We start from the raw sequence: 21,552 nt of genomic DNA on the forward strand, positions 1-21,552 counted from the left end.
GTGATGGTGCGCTTTCGTAACTATAGTATCGGTATGGGGGGGACCAGGATAGGCTGTTAGTGATCTGAATACCTGAAAACTTGAAGCTCTCAACCATTTCTCCATCATCCCTACCGATGTAGACCAGGGCATGTTCTCCTTTACGCTTTCTGAAGTCAATGACAATCTCCTTCATTTTGTTGACATCGAGGCAGAGATTATTGTCGCCGGATTCTCTATCTCATTCCTGTACTCTGTTTCGTCATTGTTTGAGATCTGACTCACTACGGTAGTGTCAGCAACAAACTTAAAAATTGAGTCAGAGGTGTATAAGGAGTATAGTAGGGGGCTGAGGATGCAGCCTTGTGGGGCTTGTTGTTGAGGATGATCATAGAGGAGGTGTTGTTGCCTATCTTTACCGACTGCAGTTGCTAACAGAATTGAAAGGGGGTTGGTGGACATAGTACACATGCATTTTCAGAGGGCCTTTGATAACCTCCCAGGAGGTTATTAACAAAATTAAAGCATCTGAAAGAGAAGGTAATATACTGGAATGTATTAAAGAATGTGTACAGGCAGAAAACCGAGCAGAAGAATTCTCAGGTCATTCTCAGGGCTGGCAGACTGTGACTAGTTGGGTACCACAAGGATCAATACTTGGGTCCCAGCTGTTCATGATATATACACCAATGGTTTGTATGTGGGGCCCAAATGTTATATTTCCAAGTTTGAAGATGACATAAAGCCAGGTGAGAATGTGTGTTGTGAGGATGATACAGAGCAGCACAATGAGGATTTGGATAGAATTTTGGAGTTGTCAAGATCACGGCAGATGGAATATAATGTGGAAAAATGTGAGGTTATCCGTACTGGTGTGAGGCAAAGATGTGCAGAGTATTTCTTAAATAGTAAGAGATTAGGAAGTTTATATCTGCAAAAGGACGTGAATATCTTACTCAATAAGTCACTGAAGGCTAACATGCAGGTACAGCAAGTGATTAGGAAGGCCAATGGTACGTTAGCCTTTATTACAGGAAAAGCAAAGACTTGAATCAATTATATAAAAGCTTGGTTAGACCATATCTGGAGTAATGTGTTCAGATCTGGTCCCCTTGACTGAGGAAGGATACTGCCTTGGAGGGAATGCAGCAAAGGTTCACCAGACTTGTTTCGGGGATGGTGGGTGTGTCTTATAAAGGGATATTGGGCAAACTGGGCCTGTATTCTCTTGGGTTTTGAAGAAGAAGGTGATTTCATTGAAATCTAAAAAGTACTTGAAGGGCTAGACAAGATAGATGCAGTAAGATGTTTCCCTTGTTGGGGAGTCTGGAATGATCTAGGGGACACAATTTCAAAATAAGGGGGAAGCCACTTAGAACCTAGATGAGGAGATTTTTTTTTATTCAGAGGGTTGTGAGTCTTTGCAATTCTCTACCCCAGAGGGCTGTGGAACTTCAGTTTAAAGTCTAGACTGATAGATTTCTAAAGATGATGTAAAGGGATATGGGGATAGTGTGGGTAAAATGCTTTGAAATGAGTAATCAGCCATGATCATATTGAATCGGCTGAATGGCCTACCCTGCTCCAATGTTTCTCACAAGATGAAAGTATCTCTAACTGTTTACATCACATTTGCTTTTGAACTATTTTCATGACTATCTCCCCTTTCCCCTCAATGCCCAGTTATAGATTCTTTGGAAAGCCTTCACTACACTCCCATGAGCACGCTCTGATAACTGATGCACTGAGTCGGAGGTCTGGGAGTGGGTTTGGGCATTGGTTAATAACTCTCTACGCATCTGGAGTATTTTGTGGATCTTTGATCCCTATCTTGGGGCAGTCAAAACCCTGTGCAATTCCACTTTGCATCCTGAATTTTGTAAAACTGAGTCAGGTTTTTTAATAATGTTTTTATTGAAAGTTTTCATTTTACATTTTTAAAAACGTAACAAATCTCCAAAATTGAGTACAGTACAGAGCAATCATTATTTCACATAGACACACGGAAAAGAGCAGTCAATCTTCAACTAATGATTCCAATTATACATCATTGCAATTGGTGTCTCTTCTTGTACAGATAAAGAAAGGATATCAGTTAGAGTGGGGAGTCTCAGGATAACGGGATAAAATCATGAACCCATGGCCTCATGATGCATACCCTCCTTCACAGGATAATAAAGACAGGACTACAAACTGAACAGGATCCCTGATAGGGTAATATACAACAGTCTAATTCAGCATCTCGGGACCTCCAGGCAATCAAAGAATAACCCAGGAAAGATTTGGGATAAACTATGACAAATTAGAACCAATTGCTGAAATATTGCTGCCATTTACGCCGGCGAGATCTTATGCTCCCGCTGACAGCACACATCCACTGAGTTTCCTGGAGGGGGAGGAAGATCCCACCCTTTCCCAACACCCACCTACCAGATGTTTGGAAGCACCAAAAAGAAAGGAGCATCGGGATTGTCCCAATAAATGGCCAGGTGTAGTCTTTCAGCACACACTTTCACAAGAAGGATACCATGGACAGAGCAACACAGCCTTTCCCCGAACAGGACACTGCACACAAGGGGAACCTACACCTGGAAGGAGAGCAGACTGGAAGTCCCCATAAAAGACCATTTGGAGGAGGCGACCTACACCTCCAACCAGCCTAATCTCCAATTGAAGAAAGACTTCCACAACGCTGAATCTAGATTCACACTCGGGCCCTGCAATTAACAGAACACCGCAATCCCAGGGGAAACAAACATCAGGAAGAGGAGCAGTCCAGAAGGCACCAGAAGGGAACATCTTGGGGGAGTGTGAACTACCCTGTCCCCCAGTCTGACATATCCTCCTTCAGGGATGCTAAATTAACCCTTAGTGTCGCAGGATGTGATAGGTTAGAGGGATTAACACGGTAACTAAGTGGAGATAGGGACTGGGTGGGATTGTTATCAGTGCAGACTCAGTGGGCCGAATGGCCTCCTGCACTGTAGGGTTTCTATGATTCTTTCAGTATACCATCCACAGAGCATGGAAAGGCCAAAGCTCATAATAAGAACATTAAGCAGTATCCAGCATCCACCCAGAGTTACACCAAAGCCTTAACACCTCTGCCATGCGCTCTGACCAAGATCACAAGAAATGACAAAGGGTCGTGAATGAAGCCCAGTTCATCACACAAACCAGCCTTCCATTCATAGACTCTGTCTACATTTCCCGCTGCCTTGGAAAAGCAGCCAGTATAATCAAAGACCCTATGCACCCCGGATATTCTCTCTTCCACCTTCTTCCATTGAGATAAAGATACAAAAGTCTGAGATCACATACCAACTGACTCAAGAACAGTTTCTTCATTGCTGCCATCAGGCTTTTGAATAGACCTACCTTGCATTAAGTTACTCTTTCTCTACACCCTAGCTATGACTGTAACACAATATTCTGCACCTTGTCCTTTCCTTCTCCCTTCTGTAGTCTGTGAATGGTATGCTTTGTCTGTATACTGCACAAGAACATAACATAAGAACAGAAGAAATAGGAGCAGGAGTAGGCCATCTAGCCCTTCGAGCCTGCCCCGCCATTCAATAAGATCATGGCTGATCTGTTGTGGCTCAGTTCCACTTTCCCGCCCTCTCCCCATAACCCTTAATCCCCTCTCTTATCAAAAACCCATCAACCCGCTTCTTAAAAATATTTAGCGAGGCAGCCTCCACCACTTCAACGGGCAGAGAATTCCAGAGATTCACCACCCTTTGAGTGAAGAAGTTCCTCCTCAACTCCGTTCTAAACCGCCTCCCCTTTATCTTGAGGCTGTGCCCCCTAGTCCTACTGTCTTTTTTGAGCGGGAAGAGTCTCTCCACCTCTATCCTATCCATCCCATTCATCATCTTATACGTCTCAATGAGATCTCTCCTCATTCTTCTAAACTCTAGCGAGTACAAGCCTAGTTTATTCAGCCTCTCCTCATAGCTCAACCCCCTCAACTCCGGTATCAGCCTAGTAAACCTCCTCTGCACTCCCTCCAGGGCCAAAATATCCTTGCACAGGTGCGGCGCCCAAAACTGCACACAGTACTCCAGCTGCGGCCTCACCAATGCCCTATACAGCTGCAGCAAGACCTCCCTACTTTTATATTCAATCCCCCTCGCTATGAAGGCCAGCATCCCATTCGCCTTCCTGACCACCTGCTGCACCTGCAAGCTGGGTTTTTGCGACTCATGCACAAGGACCCCGAGGTCCCTCTGCACCGTCGCCTGCTGCAGTTTTTCGCCATGTAAGTAATAGTTCTTCCTACCAAAGAAGCAACACTTTTCACTGTATTCCAATCCATATTACAATAATAAATCAAATCAAATAAAATCAAACTAGGCCCCACCCAGGCATCTCCAAGTGTCTCAACCAAACAAGGATTTTCCTGACTTAGCTTGGCTCCCCTTTGTCAAAACCTAGCCAGGATCTTCCAGGATCGTAGCGCAGATGATGCACACCAGGATCGAATAGTCACAGGTCGCGCAGCAGGATGAAAAGATGAGTCGTGCCAGAGCAAGCGAAACACAACGCCTATGTCACGTGACATCCCCCCGAGGTGGGCATATCTTAAAACTACCAAAACGACTGCACAATGAAAGCAGTTAGTTTACGAAAGTCTTTATTATCACGTAAGAAAAGACGTGAGGAGCGATTTTATGGCCTTGCTCGAGCGAGCCTGGAAATTCCCGCTCGAGGTCAATGGACATTTCCATTGCCGGTCCTTCACCCCCTCTCTGATTGTGTGGCTGGCAAGGTGGTAGAATTCCAACAGTGTTGTACATATCGGATGTTGTAACTATAAAGCATAAATAGAAATGAGAAGGAGCCATCAGGGAAATTACATAACATCTTGGAAACATCTGTACATTGTGCAGATGATTAATTTAGTGTCGTGTGATGACCTTGTTTGGGACGCGCATTCTTCGAGACTTGGGTAACTCAGCTGAAAAAAAAAAGTAAGATTGAATTTAGTTTGAAAGCAATCTAAAACAGCTGTGGAAATAGTGATTATTTTCCAAGAAAAGATGGGTTATGGAGCTATATTTCACATGTACACACCTTCCGCATTCACACCAGCAGTGATGTTAAATTCAGAGAACTCAAATTTCTTTGGGATTTAGCTTCAAACTTCAGAAAAGCAAAATGTAGCAGATGTTGGAGTTTTTGAAATAACAACAGAAATTGCCAGAAACACCCAGCCAGTCAAGTAGCATTTTAAAGTTGAAAGTTCATTGTAGAACATAGAAACATAGAACATTACAGCACAGTACAGGCCCTTCGGCCCTCGATGTTGAGCCGAGCTACGTCCAAACCCAAGATCAAGCTATCCCACTCCCTATCATTCTGGAGTGCTCCATGTGCCTACCCAGTAGCCGTTAGTACGTTCCTAAAGTGTTTGACTCCATTATCACAGCAGGCAGTCCATTCCACACACCAACCGGATTCCGGAGTTGAGGGGGTTGATTCCGGAGTTGAGGGGATTGAGCTATGAGGAGAGGTTGAATAAACTAGGCTTGTACTCGTTAGAGTTTAGAAGAATGAGCGGAGATCTCATTGAGACGTATAAGATGATGAATGGGATGGATAGGATAGAGGTGGAGAGACTCTTCCCGCTCAAAAAAGACAGTAGGACTAGAGGGCACAGCCTCAAGATAAAGGGGGGGCGGTTTAGAACGGAGTTGAGGAGGAACTTCTTCACTCAAAGGGTGGTGAATCTCTGGAATTCTCTGCCCGTTGAAGTGGTGGAGGCTGCCTCGCTAAATATTTTTAAGACGCGGGTTGATGGGTTTTTGATAAGAGAGGGGATTAAGGGTTATGGGGAGAGGGCGGGAATGTGGAACTGAGCCACGACAGATCAGCCATGATCTTATTGAATGGCGGGGCAGGCTCGAAGGGCTAGATGGCCTACTCCTGCTCCTATTTCTTATGTTCTTATGTTAACCACTCTCTGAGTAAAGAATCTACCTCAGACATCCCTCCTGTATCTCCCACCATCAACCTAATAGTAATGCCCCCTAGTAACAGCTATTTGTCACAAGTAACGCTTACATTATCACTGCAGTGAATTTACTGTGAAGTTCCCCTCGTTGCCACACTCTGGTGCCTGTTTGGGTCAATGCACTAATCAGCATGTCTTTCTGAATACAAGAACATAAAAACATAAGAAATAGGAGCAGGAGTAGGCCATCTAGCCCTTTGAGCCTGCCCTGCCATTCAATAAGATCATGGCTGATCTGAAGTGGATCAGTTCCACTTTCCCGCCTGCTCCCCATAACCCTTAATTCCCCTGTCTATCAGAAACCTATCTACCCGTGACTTAAACATATTCAATGAGGTAGCCTCCACCATTTCAATGGGCAGAGAATTCCAGAGGAATATGGGAGGAAATTGGAACCTCCGGAGGAAATCCACGCAGACATAGGGAGAATGTGCAAACTCCACACAGACAGTGACCCAAGCCAGAAATCGAACCCAAGAACCTGGCGCTGTGAAGCTGCAGTGCTAAGCACTATGCTGCTGGGCCATCCTTATGGAGGGACAGAGTGGATGTCTCAGGCAGTTTCCTATTGGATCAGCTGCCAGTTTCTCCTGGATGATATTGAGCCTCTTGAGTGTTGTTGCTGGAGTTACACTTCCAGACACGTGGGAAATGTTCCATCACAATTCCTGAATTGTGCCTTGTAGGTGGTAGAGAAGTTCGGGAGCCAGAATGTGAGTCCTCATCATAGACCACCCAACCTATAAGCTGCTGTCATAACCACATCCATTCGTGTTAGCAGAACTTCTGAATTAGATTTTTTCTGGGAGATTTTCCATCACCCCTTGGTTAATTGTACCACATACTGTGGCATTACTCCATAGAAATAAATATTCTCAGATTTATGTTAACTAAGGACAAAAGTTGGCAGGAATACAAATAGTTTTCTGAGTTTCTCTGGACAATTGAATGGAAAAATTAGGGATTCGTGCTTCTAATCACTATCTAACAATCCTCAATGAAAACAGTATGGGTGTTAAGAATAGAGCCATTGTCTAAGTGCATCTGTGAGTAATGGACGACTGATTAAGATGCTGGAGTTACCACTACTAAAAAAAGATTGTTGTAAATCAGGGGAGCCCATTTGGATTGCTAAAGCTTGTTTCCGATAAAAATGCTTAATACTTACTATGTCAAACTGATCATACTGCCCCTTATTTTAGTGGAAAGAAAGCCCCTTTAAAATGTGCACCGTGATGGATTGATTGTTGATGCCTTTGTCACTTTCCACTGTATGATCTTTGAAGATGACCATCCAGCTGTTTATTCAACAGCAGTGTCCAGATGTTAAATACCGGCTTTGTTTCGAAAGAGGTTTTATTGGCCATTACCCTGCTGAACACCCTTAAAAGCCCAGTTCTGATGGAGGGTAATTCTGACTTGAAATGTTGGCTCTATTCTCTCTTCACAGATGCTGTCAGACCTGCTGAGATTTTCCAGCATTTTCTGCTTTTTGTGGAATCACTGCAGTGCAGAAGGAGGCCATTTTGGCCCATTGAGTCTGCACCAACAACAATGCCACTCAGGCCCTCTCCCCATAATCTCAGTTATTTACCCCGCTAGACCTCCTGACACTAAGGGTCAATTTAGCATGGCCAATCAACTTAAACCGCACATCTTTGGAGTGTGGGAGGAAACCGGAGCACCCGGAGGAAACCCACGCCGACAAACGTGCAAACTCCACACTGACTGTAACCCAAGCCGGGAATTGAACCGGGTCCCTGGTGCTGTGAGGCAGCAGTGCTAACCATTGTATCACTATGCTGTTCTTTCAGATTTCAGCATCTGTAGTATTTTGCTTTTAGTTTTGGGCGCCGCACCAGCGCAAAGATACTTTGGCCTTGGAGGGAGTGCAGAGGAGGTTTACTAGGCTGATACCGGAGTTGAGGGGGTTGAGCTATGAGGAGAGGCTGAATAAACTAGGCTTGTACTCGTTAGAGTTTAGAAGAATGAGGGGAGATCTCATTGAGACGTGTAAGATGATGAATGGGATGGATAGGATAGAGGTGGAGAGACTCTTCCCGCTCAGAAAGAACAGTAGGACTAAACATAAGAACATAAGAAATAGGAGCAGGAGTAGGCCATCCAGCCCTTTGAGCCTGCCCCGCCATTCAATAAGATCATGGCTGATCTGTTGTGGCTCAGTTCCACTTTCCCGCCCTCTCCCCATAACCCTTAATCCCCTCTCTTATCAAGAACCCATCAACCCGCTTCTTAAAAATATTTAGCGAGGCAGCCTCCACCACTTCAACGGGCAGAGAATTCCAGAGATTCACCACCCTTTGAGTGAAGAAGTTCCTCCTCAACTCCGTTCTAAACCGCCTCCCCTTTATCTTGAGGCTGTGCCCCCTAGTCCTACTGTCTTTTTTGAGCGGGAAGAGTCTCTCCACCTCTATCCTATCCATCCCATTCATCATCTTATACGTCTCAATGAGATCTCCCCTCATTCTTCTAAACTCTAACGAGTACAAGCCTAGTTTATTCAGCCTCTCCTCATAGCTCAATCCCCTCAACTCCGGTATCAGCCTAGTAAACCTCCTCTGCACTCCCTCCAGGGCCAAAATATCCTTGCGCAGGTGCGGCGCCCAAAACTGCACACAGTACTCCAGCTGCGGCCTCACCAATGCCCTATACAGCTGCAGCAAGACCTTGGGCATAGTCTCAAGATAAAGGGGGGGCGGTTTAGAACGGAGTTGAGGAGGAACTTCTTCACTCAAAGGGTGGTGAATCTCTGGAATTCTCTGCCCGTTGAAGTGGTGGAGGCTGCCTCGCTAAATATTTTTAAGACGCGGGTTGATGGGTTTTTGATAATAGAGGGGATTAAGGGTTATTGGGAGAGGGCGGGAAGGTGGAACTGAGCCACGACAGATCAGCCATGATCTTATTGAATGGCGGGGCAGGCTCGAAGGGCTGGATGGCCTACTCCTGCTCCTATTTCTTATGTTCTTATGTAAATCTGGTAGCTTGATTAAAGCTAATGCGTATTGACTTATGTCATAAGACTTCATAACACAACAATTTGGGCTGTAGTAATGACTATTTTTGTACAAGTCCCTTCTCATGGGGCACATTATTTCCTTATGCGCAGGTGACTAATAGGGTTAACCATTCATTCACTGCAAATAGCCACCATTTGCCTGGCATTTTTCCTGTTTTTCTGCATTCTACAACTTTATGGAAATGGCTGTTCCATTTTTTCAGCATATCACAAGAAGACTTGTCATTGTCAAGTGTCCCACTTGGAAATGTTGCATAATTTCTTGCAGAAACTATGAACACCCTCAATAGGAAGAAAAATAATTTTTAAAAAATTACTTGGCGTGAGCCTCTTGATTACATAAAGAAACACAAAATTGCCGATGGGAACTTTGGTCTTAATTTCCCAGCGAGCTGAGCAACTTCCTGTCACAACTCATCACCATATCAGGTCCCATGATGCACCATTATAGGCCATTTTCAGTGCCACTGGCATTCCCACCATTGAGGGTGCGATAGGCGGAGGAGGCGTATCATCAGTTAAATTTACTATGAAGGAATTGTGAACATGGGAATGGACAAAAAGGAAAATAACAATTTCACAGCAGCCTCCAAATGCAAATTTGTGGCTTTCACAATGCCAAATAATCAGTGTACAAATCACTCCGTACTTAGGCCCCACTTCTGCCAGGATCTTTATATAGTAGCAGAGCTGGCATAAGGGGAGGTGGAACAATGTGGGAGGCATCAGCAAGGTGCTCCTTCGACAGCACCTTCATACCCACAACTCCACCACTTAGAAGGACAAGGGCATGCATGGGAACAGCATCATCTGCAATTTCTACTTTGATCCCCTTACCATCCTGACTTGGAACAATATCACTGCTGTCCCTCCACTGTCGCTGGGTCAAAATCCTGGAACTCCCTCCCTAACAGCACCACAGGTGTACATACAGCACATGGAATGCAATGGTTCAAGAAGGCAGCTTACCCATCACCTTCTTCTCAAGGGCAATTAGGGTTGGGCAATAGACACTGATCTAGCCAGTGATGTCTACATCCCATGAATGGATAATTAAAGACACTGCAGTCTTTAGGGATAGTACATCGCTATGAATGATGAGCAACAGTAGGAATTGGGCAGAATGCCCTAAGGGGATTTAGGGATGGTGCTTTAAACCTCTGTGCAATCAGGATGTTCATTCCAAATAGTCATTTTTTTAAAAAATCATTTTTCTTCATATGTCGGTCTGCTAATTGCTGTGAAGTGACCTATTTAAACCCTCTCGGAGGCTGTTAATAGGAACTTTAAGGTTCATGTAGTCAGGATATGAATAATTGAGGAATTTAAAAATTCCAAATCGTAAAAAGATAAATTGCAAGTTATCTCAATGACCCAAGTTCAATGAGTGGTGCCAAACTCATAAAGAATACTCTTGGACTTATTCATTTATGGATCTCCAGCATTTGGTTGTGCCAGAATTCTACGGGATCTTGTTTATATCAATCCTGTGTTTCATCTCCATGCATTCGGAATCTCCCTGATGGGCCCGATTGCTACAATTTACAGATTGTTTTTAAGCTATCTAGGGTTCGCCTATTCCACCAATCCTTGAAACAAAAAGTCATTTGAAATGTGGCAACAGTCCTCAAAAATGCCATAAATGTACGAATGGGACTTGGATTGTAGCTATTAAAGACGGGCTGCCTTTAATTTACCATCTTGTTTTCTGATTAGCCAGGGGAAAGCAGACATGGCCGGAGTGTACTATGAGCGAAACGATGTTGAAGGTCACCATTTTGGCCCCTGGTCAAAGCAGAGGAAGGAAGCCACCAAAGTATTGGATGACACGTTAGGAAAAATGAACGCAAGAATTCAGGTCAGAGAAGTGTCAACTGTCAATACTGACTGCTTCATCAACAAAATTGTACTTCTGGCAAGATCAACTATTTCCCTTTTGTATGATAATGTTAAATGGGGAACGCTGAGTTAGTGGCCTGTTTTACTTCCTGCTCCGTTTTATTCCCATTGAAGCCGATGGTTCTTTCAAATCACCCATTTTATGCTGTTGCATTAAATCAAAATGATCTTCCCTGCGCCCCCAGTTTAAGTTCATTCCTTTACTTAACGGAGATTTGCATGTCATCTTGTGTCAGCCACGGCTGATAGAATCCCGCCATCTGTGGCTGTAGCTTGTGGTTCAAGTCCCACACAAGAGACCTGAGCACAAAGATCCAGTGCTGTACTGCAAGAGTGCTGCTTTCTTGGAAGTGCTAGACCCCCCGTCTGTTCTCTCAGTTCAAGAGGAGGGAGTGGCGTTGCAGTGTTGTCGCTGAACTGGTAATCCAGAAACCCGTGGTAATGCTCTAGGGACCCGAGTTCAAATCCCACCACGTCAAATAGTGAAATTTGAATTCAATAAAAATCTTGAAATTAAGCAGCAAAGCCTCAGCTCCAGAGACCTGGGTTTGATTGGCTGTGTGGAGTTTGCACAACCTCCCCATGTTGTGTGGTTTCTTCCAGGTGCTCCAGTTTCCTCCCACAGTCCAAAGATGTGCAGGTTAGATTGATTGGCCATGCTAAATCGCCTCTTAGTATCCCAGGGTGCGTAGGTTGGAGAGATTAGCGGGATAAATATGTGGGGTGTCGAGGATAAAGCCTGGGTGAGAATGTTGTCAATGCAGACTGGATGGGCTGAATGGCCTCATTTTGCACTGTAGGAATTCTATAATCATTGTTGAAGCAGATGACCATGAAACCATCATCAATTGTCATAAAAACTCATCTGGTTCACTGATAATGTCCTTTAATGAAGGAAATCTGTCACCTTACCTGGTCTGGACTACAAACGACTTCAGATCCACAGCAAGGTTGACTCATAATTGCTCCTCAGGAATGGGCAATAAATGCTGGCGCAGCCAGCGATGCCCACATCCCATGAACAAATATGTAAAAAAAAGACTCCATACACAGATTCAAAGAAGAATCATCTCCAATGTCCTGGCCAATATTTATCCTTCAATCGATTTCACAAAAAAACTAGTTATTTGGTCATTATCATGTTGCTGTTAGTGGGAGCTTGCTATGCAAATATTGTCTACCCTGTTTCCTACATCACAACAGTGACTGCATTTCGCTAGTTCTTAATTGGCTGTAAAGTGCTTTGGGATGCCTTGAGGTCTTGAAAAATGCTACCTAAAAAAAAGCCTTTTTGTTCCTTTTAGTTGCTCAGGATAAAAGAGTTTAACCAACATCTAATGATTAGCCACAGATTTGCCACTAATTAGATGTTGAATTACCTTTTAAATGCCAGAGAAGAGCTGGAGTGGAAGTGCTCAAAGTTTGTTTTGCACCGTTCCCAGTTGTACTGCTGCCAGTTCAGAGTTGAAACAATGTGAGATCAGCCCCTTAAGGTAGAATTACACTGCTTTCCAAGAAGAAATCTGCTGTACGTTTGAAGATGTCATTCCTTTGTGTGCACTTTTTGCACAGTTGTGCAAATTGTTCGGATCTCCATGGAGAATGATATCATTTAAAAATAAATTTGAACTTCCATTTAATAACTGAAGGAATGACACGGCAAAATATCAAGTTTTACTGTAGCAAACGATTAAATGCACCATTGACGAAACACTATTTTCTATTTGTGAGCAACTTATGCAACCACAGAGAGGAACATTCCCCTTTTATACATTTTACACATTATGCTTCCCATGGAATTGCGGTCCTTGCAGCTAGCAGTCTAGAATTGCAGTCAGCTTCCAGTGGTTTCCCGATGGATAATCACTGATTTGTAGGGAAATCTGTAATCTTACCTCAATGACTCACTCTGCCTTCTTTTCCATGAATGTGAAACACGTTAGCCTTGTTATAGTTGGAAATACTAATTAGTCATCTTTGCCCTCATCTGCCTTTCATTTTAAAAGTGAACAGATAGCTTACAGGACAACTGTTTACAATCTATTAGCTGCACCTTTCTGGGACTTGTGAGACACATAATGCTGGATTTTATAGCTCCTCCAACAGCATATTTGAAGGCGGAGGGGTCTTAAAATAAAGTGGGTGGCCTTCCCATGTTCTGGAACTTTTCTTTAGAGAATGAGCATTAAGCTGGCTTTCACGTGAGGGATTTCCCTTAATTATGGCACAGCGAATACAAAGACTTGCGGTGACAGTATCCTAGTTAAAGATGTTCCTTTATTTTGCCAGCCTGGTTCAAACTGAGTGAGGGAGAGCAGTTTTAGCGGGTGATCCAAAACTACTCTAAAAGTACATCACTTTCAGTATTACAATTAAACAATTTTCAAAAGTCATTTGCTTGCCCTCTCTGCTTACCCCAGCAGGGTGTGTGCCAGTCATCATTAGCATGGGTTAGCTTTTCTTATAGTCTCCTAGCAACTTCTTATTGGGAAATTGTACACCTATTCATTAACTGTCTGAGATTGCTAGGATTGATAAGAGCCACACTCAGTAGCTGTACTGTTCCAAAGAATTTGTTCGTTTTACTTGACTACATCCCATCATGCCTTAGAGCATTGTGCCATTGACCAAGGTATATGCTTTTAATGCAGAAGAAAGCATGTGGCATGCTTGCCTTCTTCGGCCTGGGCATCGAGTATGACAGTTGGCAAATTACGTTACAGTTGTATAAAACATTGGTTAGGTCACATTTGGAATACTGTGTCCAATTCTGGTCACCACACTACCTGCGGAGGTTTTGGAGAGAGTACAGAAAAGGTTTATGAGATTGTTGTCTGGTATGCAGCACATTAGCTATGAGGAGAAATTGAATGAAGTGGGATTGTTCTCTCTGGAAAGACAGAGACTGAGGGGGTGACCTGATAGAAGTGTATAAAATTATGAAGGACATAGATAAGGTGAACAGTTGGAAGCTTTTTTCCTGGGGCAGAAATGACAATTACAAGGGGGCACAAGTTCAAGAGTGGGGGAAAGGTTCAGGAGAGATGTCACAGGTCTCACCAAGTTTGCAAGATGCAATGAATGGGCAGATTCCAAGGCATTGAGGGCCCTCCATCTCACCAAACCAATTTCTCTTTGAAGTGATGCAGGTATTTTATTCGGGCAGCATGTGAGCCACTCATCACAGTTACATTGCTGGCTTGTATTGCAGTTGAATGAAGGAAATCAGACCTATGCATATCCATATTGAAGAATGCATGGTGAAAGGAGTGTGGTGGTCCCCAACCCCGCTTTTAGCCTTGAATAGCAAACCCATCCCTCCTCTCCCGCAGCCTTCCTCACCTGGAGGTTTTTCTATGCCTTAAACTCTGGAAGTTAGAAGAAGACATGGCGCATGCCAACTGCAGCATGTTTAATGGCACTGGTCAGACTCTCTCAGGTGGCCTTGCAAGGGAAAATGAAATTTTAGATTGGCAGGTTATGCATCAGGAATAGAGCTGGTGAACTGCAGCACAGTTTGCACTTTTGAGCTTAAGTTTTCTGAGTACACACAGCAGCAAGCTAGCTCACTCAGCTTCAGCACATATGGTGTCGGACACTTAGAAATGATGCACTTAAGAAACACACAGAGAAAAGGAATCAAAATCCTAACGTTCACAATAACTTTCACTCTGAAATTTGTAGGTATTGTGGGTGAGGCAGTGGCACAATGGTATTGTCCCTGGACCAGCAATTCAGAGACCCAGAGCAAGGTCTGGGGACCTGGGTTCAAATCCCACCAAGGCAGGTGGTGACATTTGAATTCAGTAAAAAATCTGGAATTGAAAGTTCAACGATGACCATGAAGCCATTGTTGATTGCTGTAAAAACTTACGCAGTTCACTAATGTCCTTTAAGGATGGAAATCCTTGTCTGGTCTGGCTTAAATGTGGCTCCAGACCCACAGCAATGTAGTTTACTCTCAAATGTCCTCTGAAATGGAGGGCAGCTAGGGAAGAGAAATAAATCCTGGCCTGGCCAGAGATGATCATGTCCCATAAAATGAATGTGAAACAAAATTGCACAACTTCTCCTCGCAACTTACGAAAAGTTAAACCAAAGCCCGAATGTATTCTTTTACACATTCCACAGGAGCTGAGACTCCAGGATGACTTGAATGTTATTCTGTTTTCGGACCACGGAATGACTGAAATTTTCTGGATGGAGAAGGTCATTGAGCTCGATAAGTATATAAACATGTCGGATGTATTGAATATGCTGGATCGAGGGCCTTTGGTGAGTCTGTGGCCTAAAGAAGGGAAACTGGATGAGGTAAGCAATAAAGTCATTGCAGTGTGTGAATCAGGATCACAAGTTACAGTGCGTTAAACCACTGGAGAGGGAATAGGGTGAAGGAAACCTACACGAAGATTTTAATGTGACTTTCTCAACAGGAGAAAGACATTTCTATCAGTTTACCCCTAGAGGTCAGATCAGGATTATGCTGCAATATGTATCATCAATAACCTTAATGTTTTTGGCCAAATCAGCCCATAATGGGTGGCACAGCAGTTAGGACTGCTGCCTCACAGCGTCAGGGACCCGGGTACAATTCTGTCTTCGAGTCACTGTCTGGGTGGAGTTTGCACATTCTCCCCGTGTCTGCATGTGTTTCCTCCAGGTGCTCCGGTTGCCTCTCACACTCCAAAATGTGCAGGTTAGGTTGATTAGCCATGCTAAATTGTCCCTTAGCATCAGTGTAAATTAACGGGGTAAATACATGAGGTAACTGGCAGAGGGCCTGGGTGAGATTGTTGTCAGGTGCAGGCTCAATGGGCCAAATGGCATCCTTCTGCACTGGAGGGATTCTATGATTCTATGAATGCAATTAGTAAAGTTTCAGTTGGCATTCATTTATTCGTACACCAAAGGCTAAAGAACACTTTAAATCTCTTCAAAGTCAGCTCCCTGTTCCTGTAAAAAGTTAGCAACTGGTTGAAATTTGCTGTTGACTTTTTGGGTCATCCAATCCAACTGATTTCCATACTGTTGAGCATTCTTCTCTTTATTTTTTAGCTGGACTGAATCTTGTGGGACAACAAAAATTGATTACCGCACAACCATTCTGAATTGAAAGCATTTGTTTTGTAAATCACTAAGGGTGCTGTTTTCTTTTTAAATAGCGGTAGGAGCTTCAGTTTGATGAAAATATTACATCTCAATGAATTCTCTTTGACTCCACCAGCTATACAGCAACCTGAAAAATGTGAAGAGGATGAATGTCTACAAGAAAGGTGAAATTCCAGACAAATATCACTATAAAAATGGCAAGTTTGTGGCGCCGATTACTCTGCTTGCTGACCAAGGCTGGTTCATTATCGAGGTACAGTAGAATCATGTCGGGAGACATAAAGTCTTTATTATTATGCTCATCGCGTGAACTGATGGGTTTGCTTTCAGTTTGGGCACTCTGGCTGCAGTTTTCCTGACAACAGACAATGTGCTGCCGCCGCTGGGAAAACCAAAGTGTTTCCCGCTGGTGATGGTAAGGCCCCACCGCCTCCGCAACCCCCCCCCAGCCCCCCAACCCCTTCCAGGGTAGAATCCACCCACCTTTATCATGTGGAAATATGCATAATGGGAGTCATGGCAGCCAGCCTGTCTTCACCATCGAGATCAGGGTGCCCCCATCTCCATGTTCAGAGAGAGAGGCTCCCCACCACCATGGAAATAGTAACACCTCCCCCCCCCCCACCCAACCTGTGCATAAGGGGAGCACCACCAACCCCTCAAGAAAGAGGGACATCCTCCCTCCCTCACTGCCTGAATTGCTTTCCAGTTCCTCTTTTGTGTAAACACTGAGGTTAAGAGCAGTACACAGGTCCCACAAATGACTTTTAAAAAATACATCCTATGTATTATAATGGATTTTGTTACATTAAGACTATAGCCAAAATGGTTTATCATAGATTTCCTAGAATCATAGAATCCCTACAGTGCAGAAGGAGGCCATCCGCTCATCGACCCTACACCGACCACAATCCCACCCAGCCCCAACACCATAACCCCATGCATTTACCCTCACTAATCCCTCTGACACTGAGGGCAATTTAGCATTTAGCAATCAATCTAACCTGCACATCTTTGGACTGTGAGAGGAAACCGGAGCACCCGGAGGAAACCCATGCAGACACGGGGAGAATGTGCAACTCCACACAGACAGTGATCCAAGTCGGCAATTGAACCCGGGTCCCTGGCACTGTAAGGCAGCAGTGCTAACCACTGTGCCATGGTGCCACCAGTTTTGGTTGTTCCCGGCAGTGATTCCCTGCCGGAGGTTCCCCAGGTGGCAAAGGGGATATACAACAGGAAAATCCATTAATAGCGGTGAGATTGCCCAATAGCAGGCCACCTCTGCTGCAACAAAACACATCGTAGGGCAGGGAGGAGGGGGTGGTCTCAAAATCCCTTCAATAATCTGAAGTTCTGAGTTCATTGTTCTGCTCATTGACTTAAACATAAGAGACAGTGGTGTTAGAATCACCTCAAGCAAGTTAGATGTAAAATGTAACTCATCATAGTATCTCTTTTTTTTATTTATGTGTGCGACAAGGGCATTACTGGCTGGCAAGCATTTATTGCCCATCCCTAGTTGCCCAAGGGCAGTTGAGAGTCAACCACATTGCTGTGGCGCTGGAGTCGCATGTAGATCAGACCATGTAAGAAAGGCAGCTTTCCTTCCCTAAAGGGACAGTAGTGAACCAGATGGGTTTTTCCAGCAATCAACAATGGTTTCATTGTCGTCAGTAGATTCTTAATTCCAGGTATATTTTATTGGAATTCATATCCGAACATTTGCTGTGGCGGGATTCGAACCTGGGTCCCCAGAACATTAGCTGAGTTTCTGATCCTCATTAATCACTGATGGGGCATCATTTTTACAATAGGCCTTAGATTTTCCTGTCCCATCATCTGGAGAAGAGAGTAAGTAGCATGATCGTGAAGAAGACCATCTGACTTTCACTCCATTTATGGGAGGAGGCTGATGTGGGGTGTAAACATCTGCACTAGGATTAGTGAACAGCATAATCCTATTGGGCCGAATGGAGATTCCTGTGCTGTAAATTCAATGTAAAGCAAACCCTAGGCTGGGGCTCCATTCGTGGCAGTCAATTCTTGCTTGGATTTCCTTGATGAGTTAGTAATGTATGCGCAGTAACAGGTAAATCTGTCTCAGTATTTCTGGGTGAAGACTGAGTCATCACTATTCATCCGTAATCATGATGTTAAATCTTCATTAGTGCTACGTAACATTATTCCAACAAGGTCGCTTTTACAGCTCAAGGTAACTAAATTAATCTAGATATGAAATCTGTATTTATCTCCCTAGGAAAATAAAGGGAGCATAGTCTATTAAACCTGTCTGGGATATTTAAACAAAACAAAATAAGCCACTCTTTAAACTTCTGCTTCAGGAACAGATTTTTGTTGTCACCATCTATTTTTATAGTCACTGGACACTCATTCAAAATCCAGATGAATCTGTTCAGAATAACATTAAGTTATTCCCATTAACTTATCCCCTTCCTCAGTTTGCTTTGCTGAAATCATGTCTGTTATTTCCAATTACTGGTGGATACAAATGACCATCTAACAGTGTGCCCAAGGTCAGATTTTTGGAAGTAGTGTTTTCTTAGTCATTAGATAGTCACAACACAGAAAGAGGCCCTTCAGCCTATCATGTCTGTGCTAGCCATCAAGTATCTGTTCTTATCCTATTTCCCAGCTCTTGATTTGATTTGATTTATTGGCACGTGTATTGAGATACAGTGAAAAGTATTGTTACAGACAAAGCATACCGTTCATAGAGCACATAGGGGTGAAGGAAAAGGAGAGGGTGCAGAATATAGGTATTAGGGTGAAGAGAGAGATCAGCTTTTAATCTGTTTGCCTTGTATGCCATGGAATTTCAAGTGCTCATTTAAATGCTGTGAGAGTTTCTGCCTTTGCCACCCTTACAGGGAGTGAGTTCCAGATTCCCACCACCTTCTGGATGAAAAGGTTTTTCTTCTTATCCCCTCTGTATCTCCTGCTCCTTAAATTAAATGTATATTAACCCTTTTACTAAGGGGAAATGTTGTTTCCTATCTACCTGATCCATGTCTCTCATAATATTGTACATCTCGCTGAGCTCCCTCCCTCAGCTTTTTCTGCTCTAAGGAAAACAACCCCAGCCTAATCAACCTCTCCCCATAGCTGTAATGCTCATAAGAACATAAGAAATAGGAGCAGGAGTAGGCCATCTAGCCCCTCGAGCCTGCCCCGCCATTCAATAAGATCATGGCTGATCTGAAGTGGATCAGTTCCGCTTTCCCGCTTTCTCCCCATAACCCTTAATTCCCTTGTCTGTCAAAAACCTATCTACCCGTGACTTAAATATATTTAGTGAGGTAGCCTCCACCACTTCAACGGGCAGAGAATTCCAGAGATTCACCACCCTTTGAGTGAAGAAGTTCCTCCTCAACTCCGATCTAAACTGCCCCCCCCTTATCTTGAGGCTGTGCCCTCTAGTCCTGCTATCCTTTCTAAGCGGGAAGAATCTCTCTACCTCTACCCTATCCAACCCTTTCATTATCTTATACGTCTCTATCAGATCCCCCCTCGTCCTTCTAAACTCCAACGAGTACAGACCCAGTCTATTTAGTCTCTCTTCATCGTCCAACCCCCTCATCTCCAGTATCAGCCTAGTGAACCTCCTCTGCATTCCGTCCAAGGCCAAAATATCCTTGTGCAAGTGCGGCGACCAAAACTGCACACAGTACTCCAGCTGCGGCCTCACCAGTGCCCTGTACAGTTGCAGCAAGACCTCCCTACTTTTATATTCAATCCCCCTCGCTATAAAGGCCAGCATACCATTCGCTCTGGCCCAGGCAACATCCGAGTCAACCTCCTCTGCACTCTCTCTAGTTCTTGGGGAAAATAAAGCTTCACAGAGCCAACAAACCTGCTGAAATAAGTTGAACTTTAGTGGTAAGAAACAGAAAAGACTCAAAGCACCTAATAGATCAGGTAGCATCTATGGAGGGAAAAACACAACTAATGCTTCAGGTCAGAACTGCGAAAAGTGAGGGTGTAACAGATTTTAAGCCAGTACAGAAGCATGAAAATGAAGGAGGTGCAGAAGGAACAAGTGGGAAGGATTGTAAAAGAGAGAAAAGCAGGGCAGTACGGTGGCACAGTAGTTAGCACGGCTGCCTCACAATGCCAGGGACCCGGGTTCAATTCTGGCCTTGGGCCACTGTCTGTGTGGAATTTGCACCTTCTCCCCATGTCTGGGTGGGTTTCCTCCTACAGTCCAAAGATGTTTAGATCAGTAGGACTGTTCAGGCTAAAATTGTCTCCAGATGTATAGGCTAGGGGAATTAGTGGGGTAAAAACATGGGGTTTCAGGGATAGGTGAGATGCTCTGTGGGAAAATGGATGTAGACTTGATGGGCTGAATGGCCTTCTTCTGCACTGTAGGGATTCAATGAGGGATTCATAGAATTAAATGATGTTACAAGGGAAAAAAGGTTGCAAATGGGACAAGTAAAGAAACAAAAGATAGGTTCAGAGGAAGTTGAAATGGAAATAGGAGAATCAGAGCTTCAAGTATATATTTGTCCAGTGTTTTTAACAATAACAATCAGTGTAAAACTATTTTTATTGTAATATTATAATTTTTATTATAATAGTTAAACTGTTTTAATTTTTTTTGATTATTATCTAGCAGCTTAGAGTCACAGCTGTTTTCTCTTTCAGAATATAGAGAAGTTGCCTTATTGGGCCAATGGAACAGATGGCAAGAAGGGTTGGCAGCATGGATGGCATGGCTATGACAATGAACTGAGTGATATGAGGGGATTCTTTTTGGCATACGGGCCAGGTAATCATTACATACAGTTCACTCATTTGTAAATGATCTCTCAAGGCAGACTTTTATGATGCAGTGCAGACTTTTTATTCCTTCAGAGGGTGATGTTACAATTATGAGATTTGTAAGATTATGTTTTGAGGGAGGTTTTTATACAGTTTCTTACATGATAAATTATGTGGGAAAATGCATTTTAAGAATGTGCAGTGTTTTGAGGAAATGTGCACATTGAACAAGATGTGAGTGAATTATGGGGGGAAAATTGAAGGGTCAGAAAACAAGCTGGATTGACTTTGGAAAAGTTGGAGAGAAGGAACTTGGGCAAAGGAGATTTGGAAGGAATTCGATTTGCTTTGATTTATTATTGTCACATCTATTAGTTTACAGTGAAAAGTATTGTTTCTTGCACACAATACAGACAAAGCATACTGTTCATAGAGAAGGAAAGGAAAGAGTGCAGAGTGTAGAGCGTAGTGTTAGAGTCATAGGTAGGGTGTAGAGAAAGATCAACTTAATGCAAAGTAGGTTCATTCAAAAGTCTGATGGCAGCAGGGAAGAAGCTGTTCTTGAGTCAGTTGGTACATGACCTTTTTGTATCCTTTTCACCAATGGAAGAAGGTGGAAGACAGAATGTCCGGGGTGTGTGGGGCCCTTAATTATGCTGGCTGTTTTGCCGAGACAGCAGGAAGTATAGACAGAGTCAGTGGATGGGAGGCCAGTTTGCAT

General features: G+C 43.7%; 1 protein-coding gene across 1 annotated transcript in view; it reads left to right on the top strand.

The window, feature by feature from the left end:
- The window catches only part of enpp6 (ectonucleotide pyrophosphatase/phosphodiesterase 6), a 45,124-nt gene that overhangs the window by 19,236 nt on the left and 4,336 nt on the right, over positions 1-21,552 (top strand). Inside the window, exons 4-7 of the mRNA XM_080189413.1 lie at positions 10,752-10,893; positions 15,066-15,245; positions 16,159-16,296; positions 20,715-20,838. Of these exons, the coding sequence (XP_080045539.1) occupies positions 10,752-10,893; positions 15,066-15,245; positions 16,159-16,296; positions 20,715-20,838 (584 nt within the window). The remainder of the gene's footprint in view (positions 1-10,751; positions 10,894-15,065; positions 15,246-16,158; positions 16,297-20,714; positions 20,839-21,552) is intronic.

This window comes from Carcharhinus amblyrhynchos, chromosome 5, assembly GCF_965287045.1.
Source record: "Carcharhinus amblyrhynchos chromosome 5, sCarAmb.v2.hapA, whole genome shotgun sequence".
Classification (NCBI taxonomy): Eukaryota; Metazoa; Chordata; class Chondrichthyes; order Carcharhiniformes; family Carcharhinidae; genus Carcharhinus; species Carcharhinus amblyrhynchos.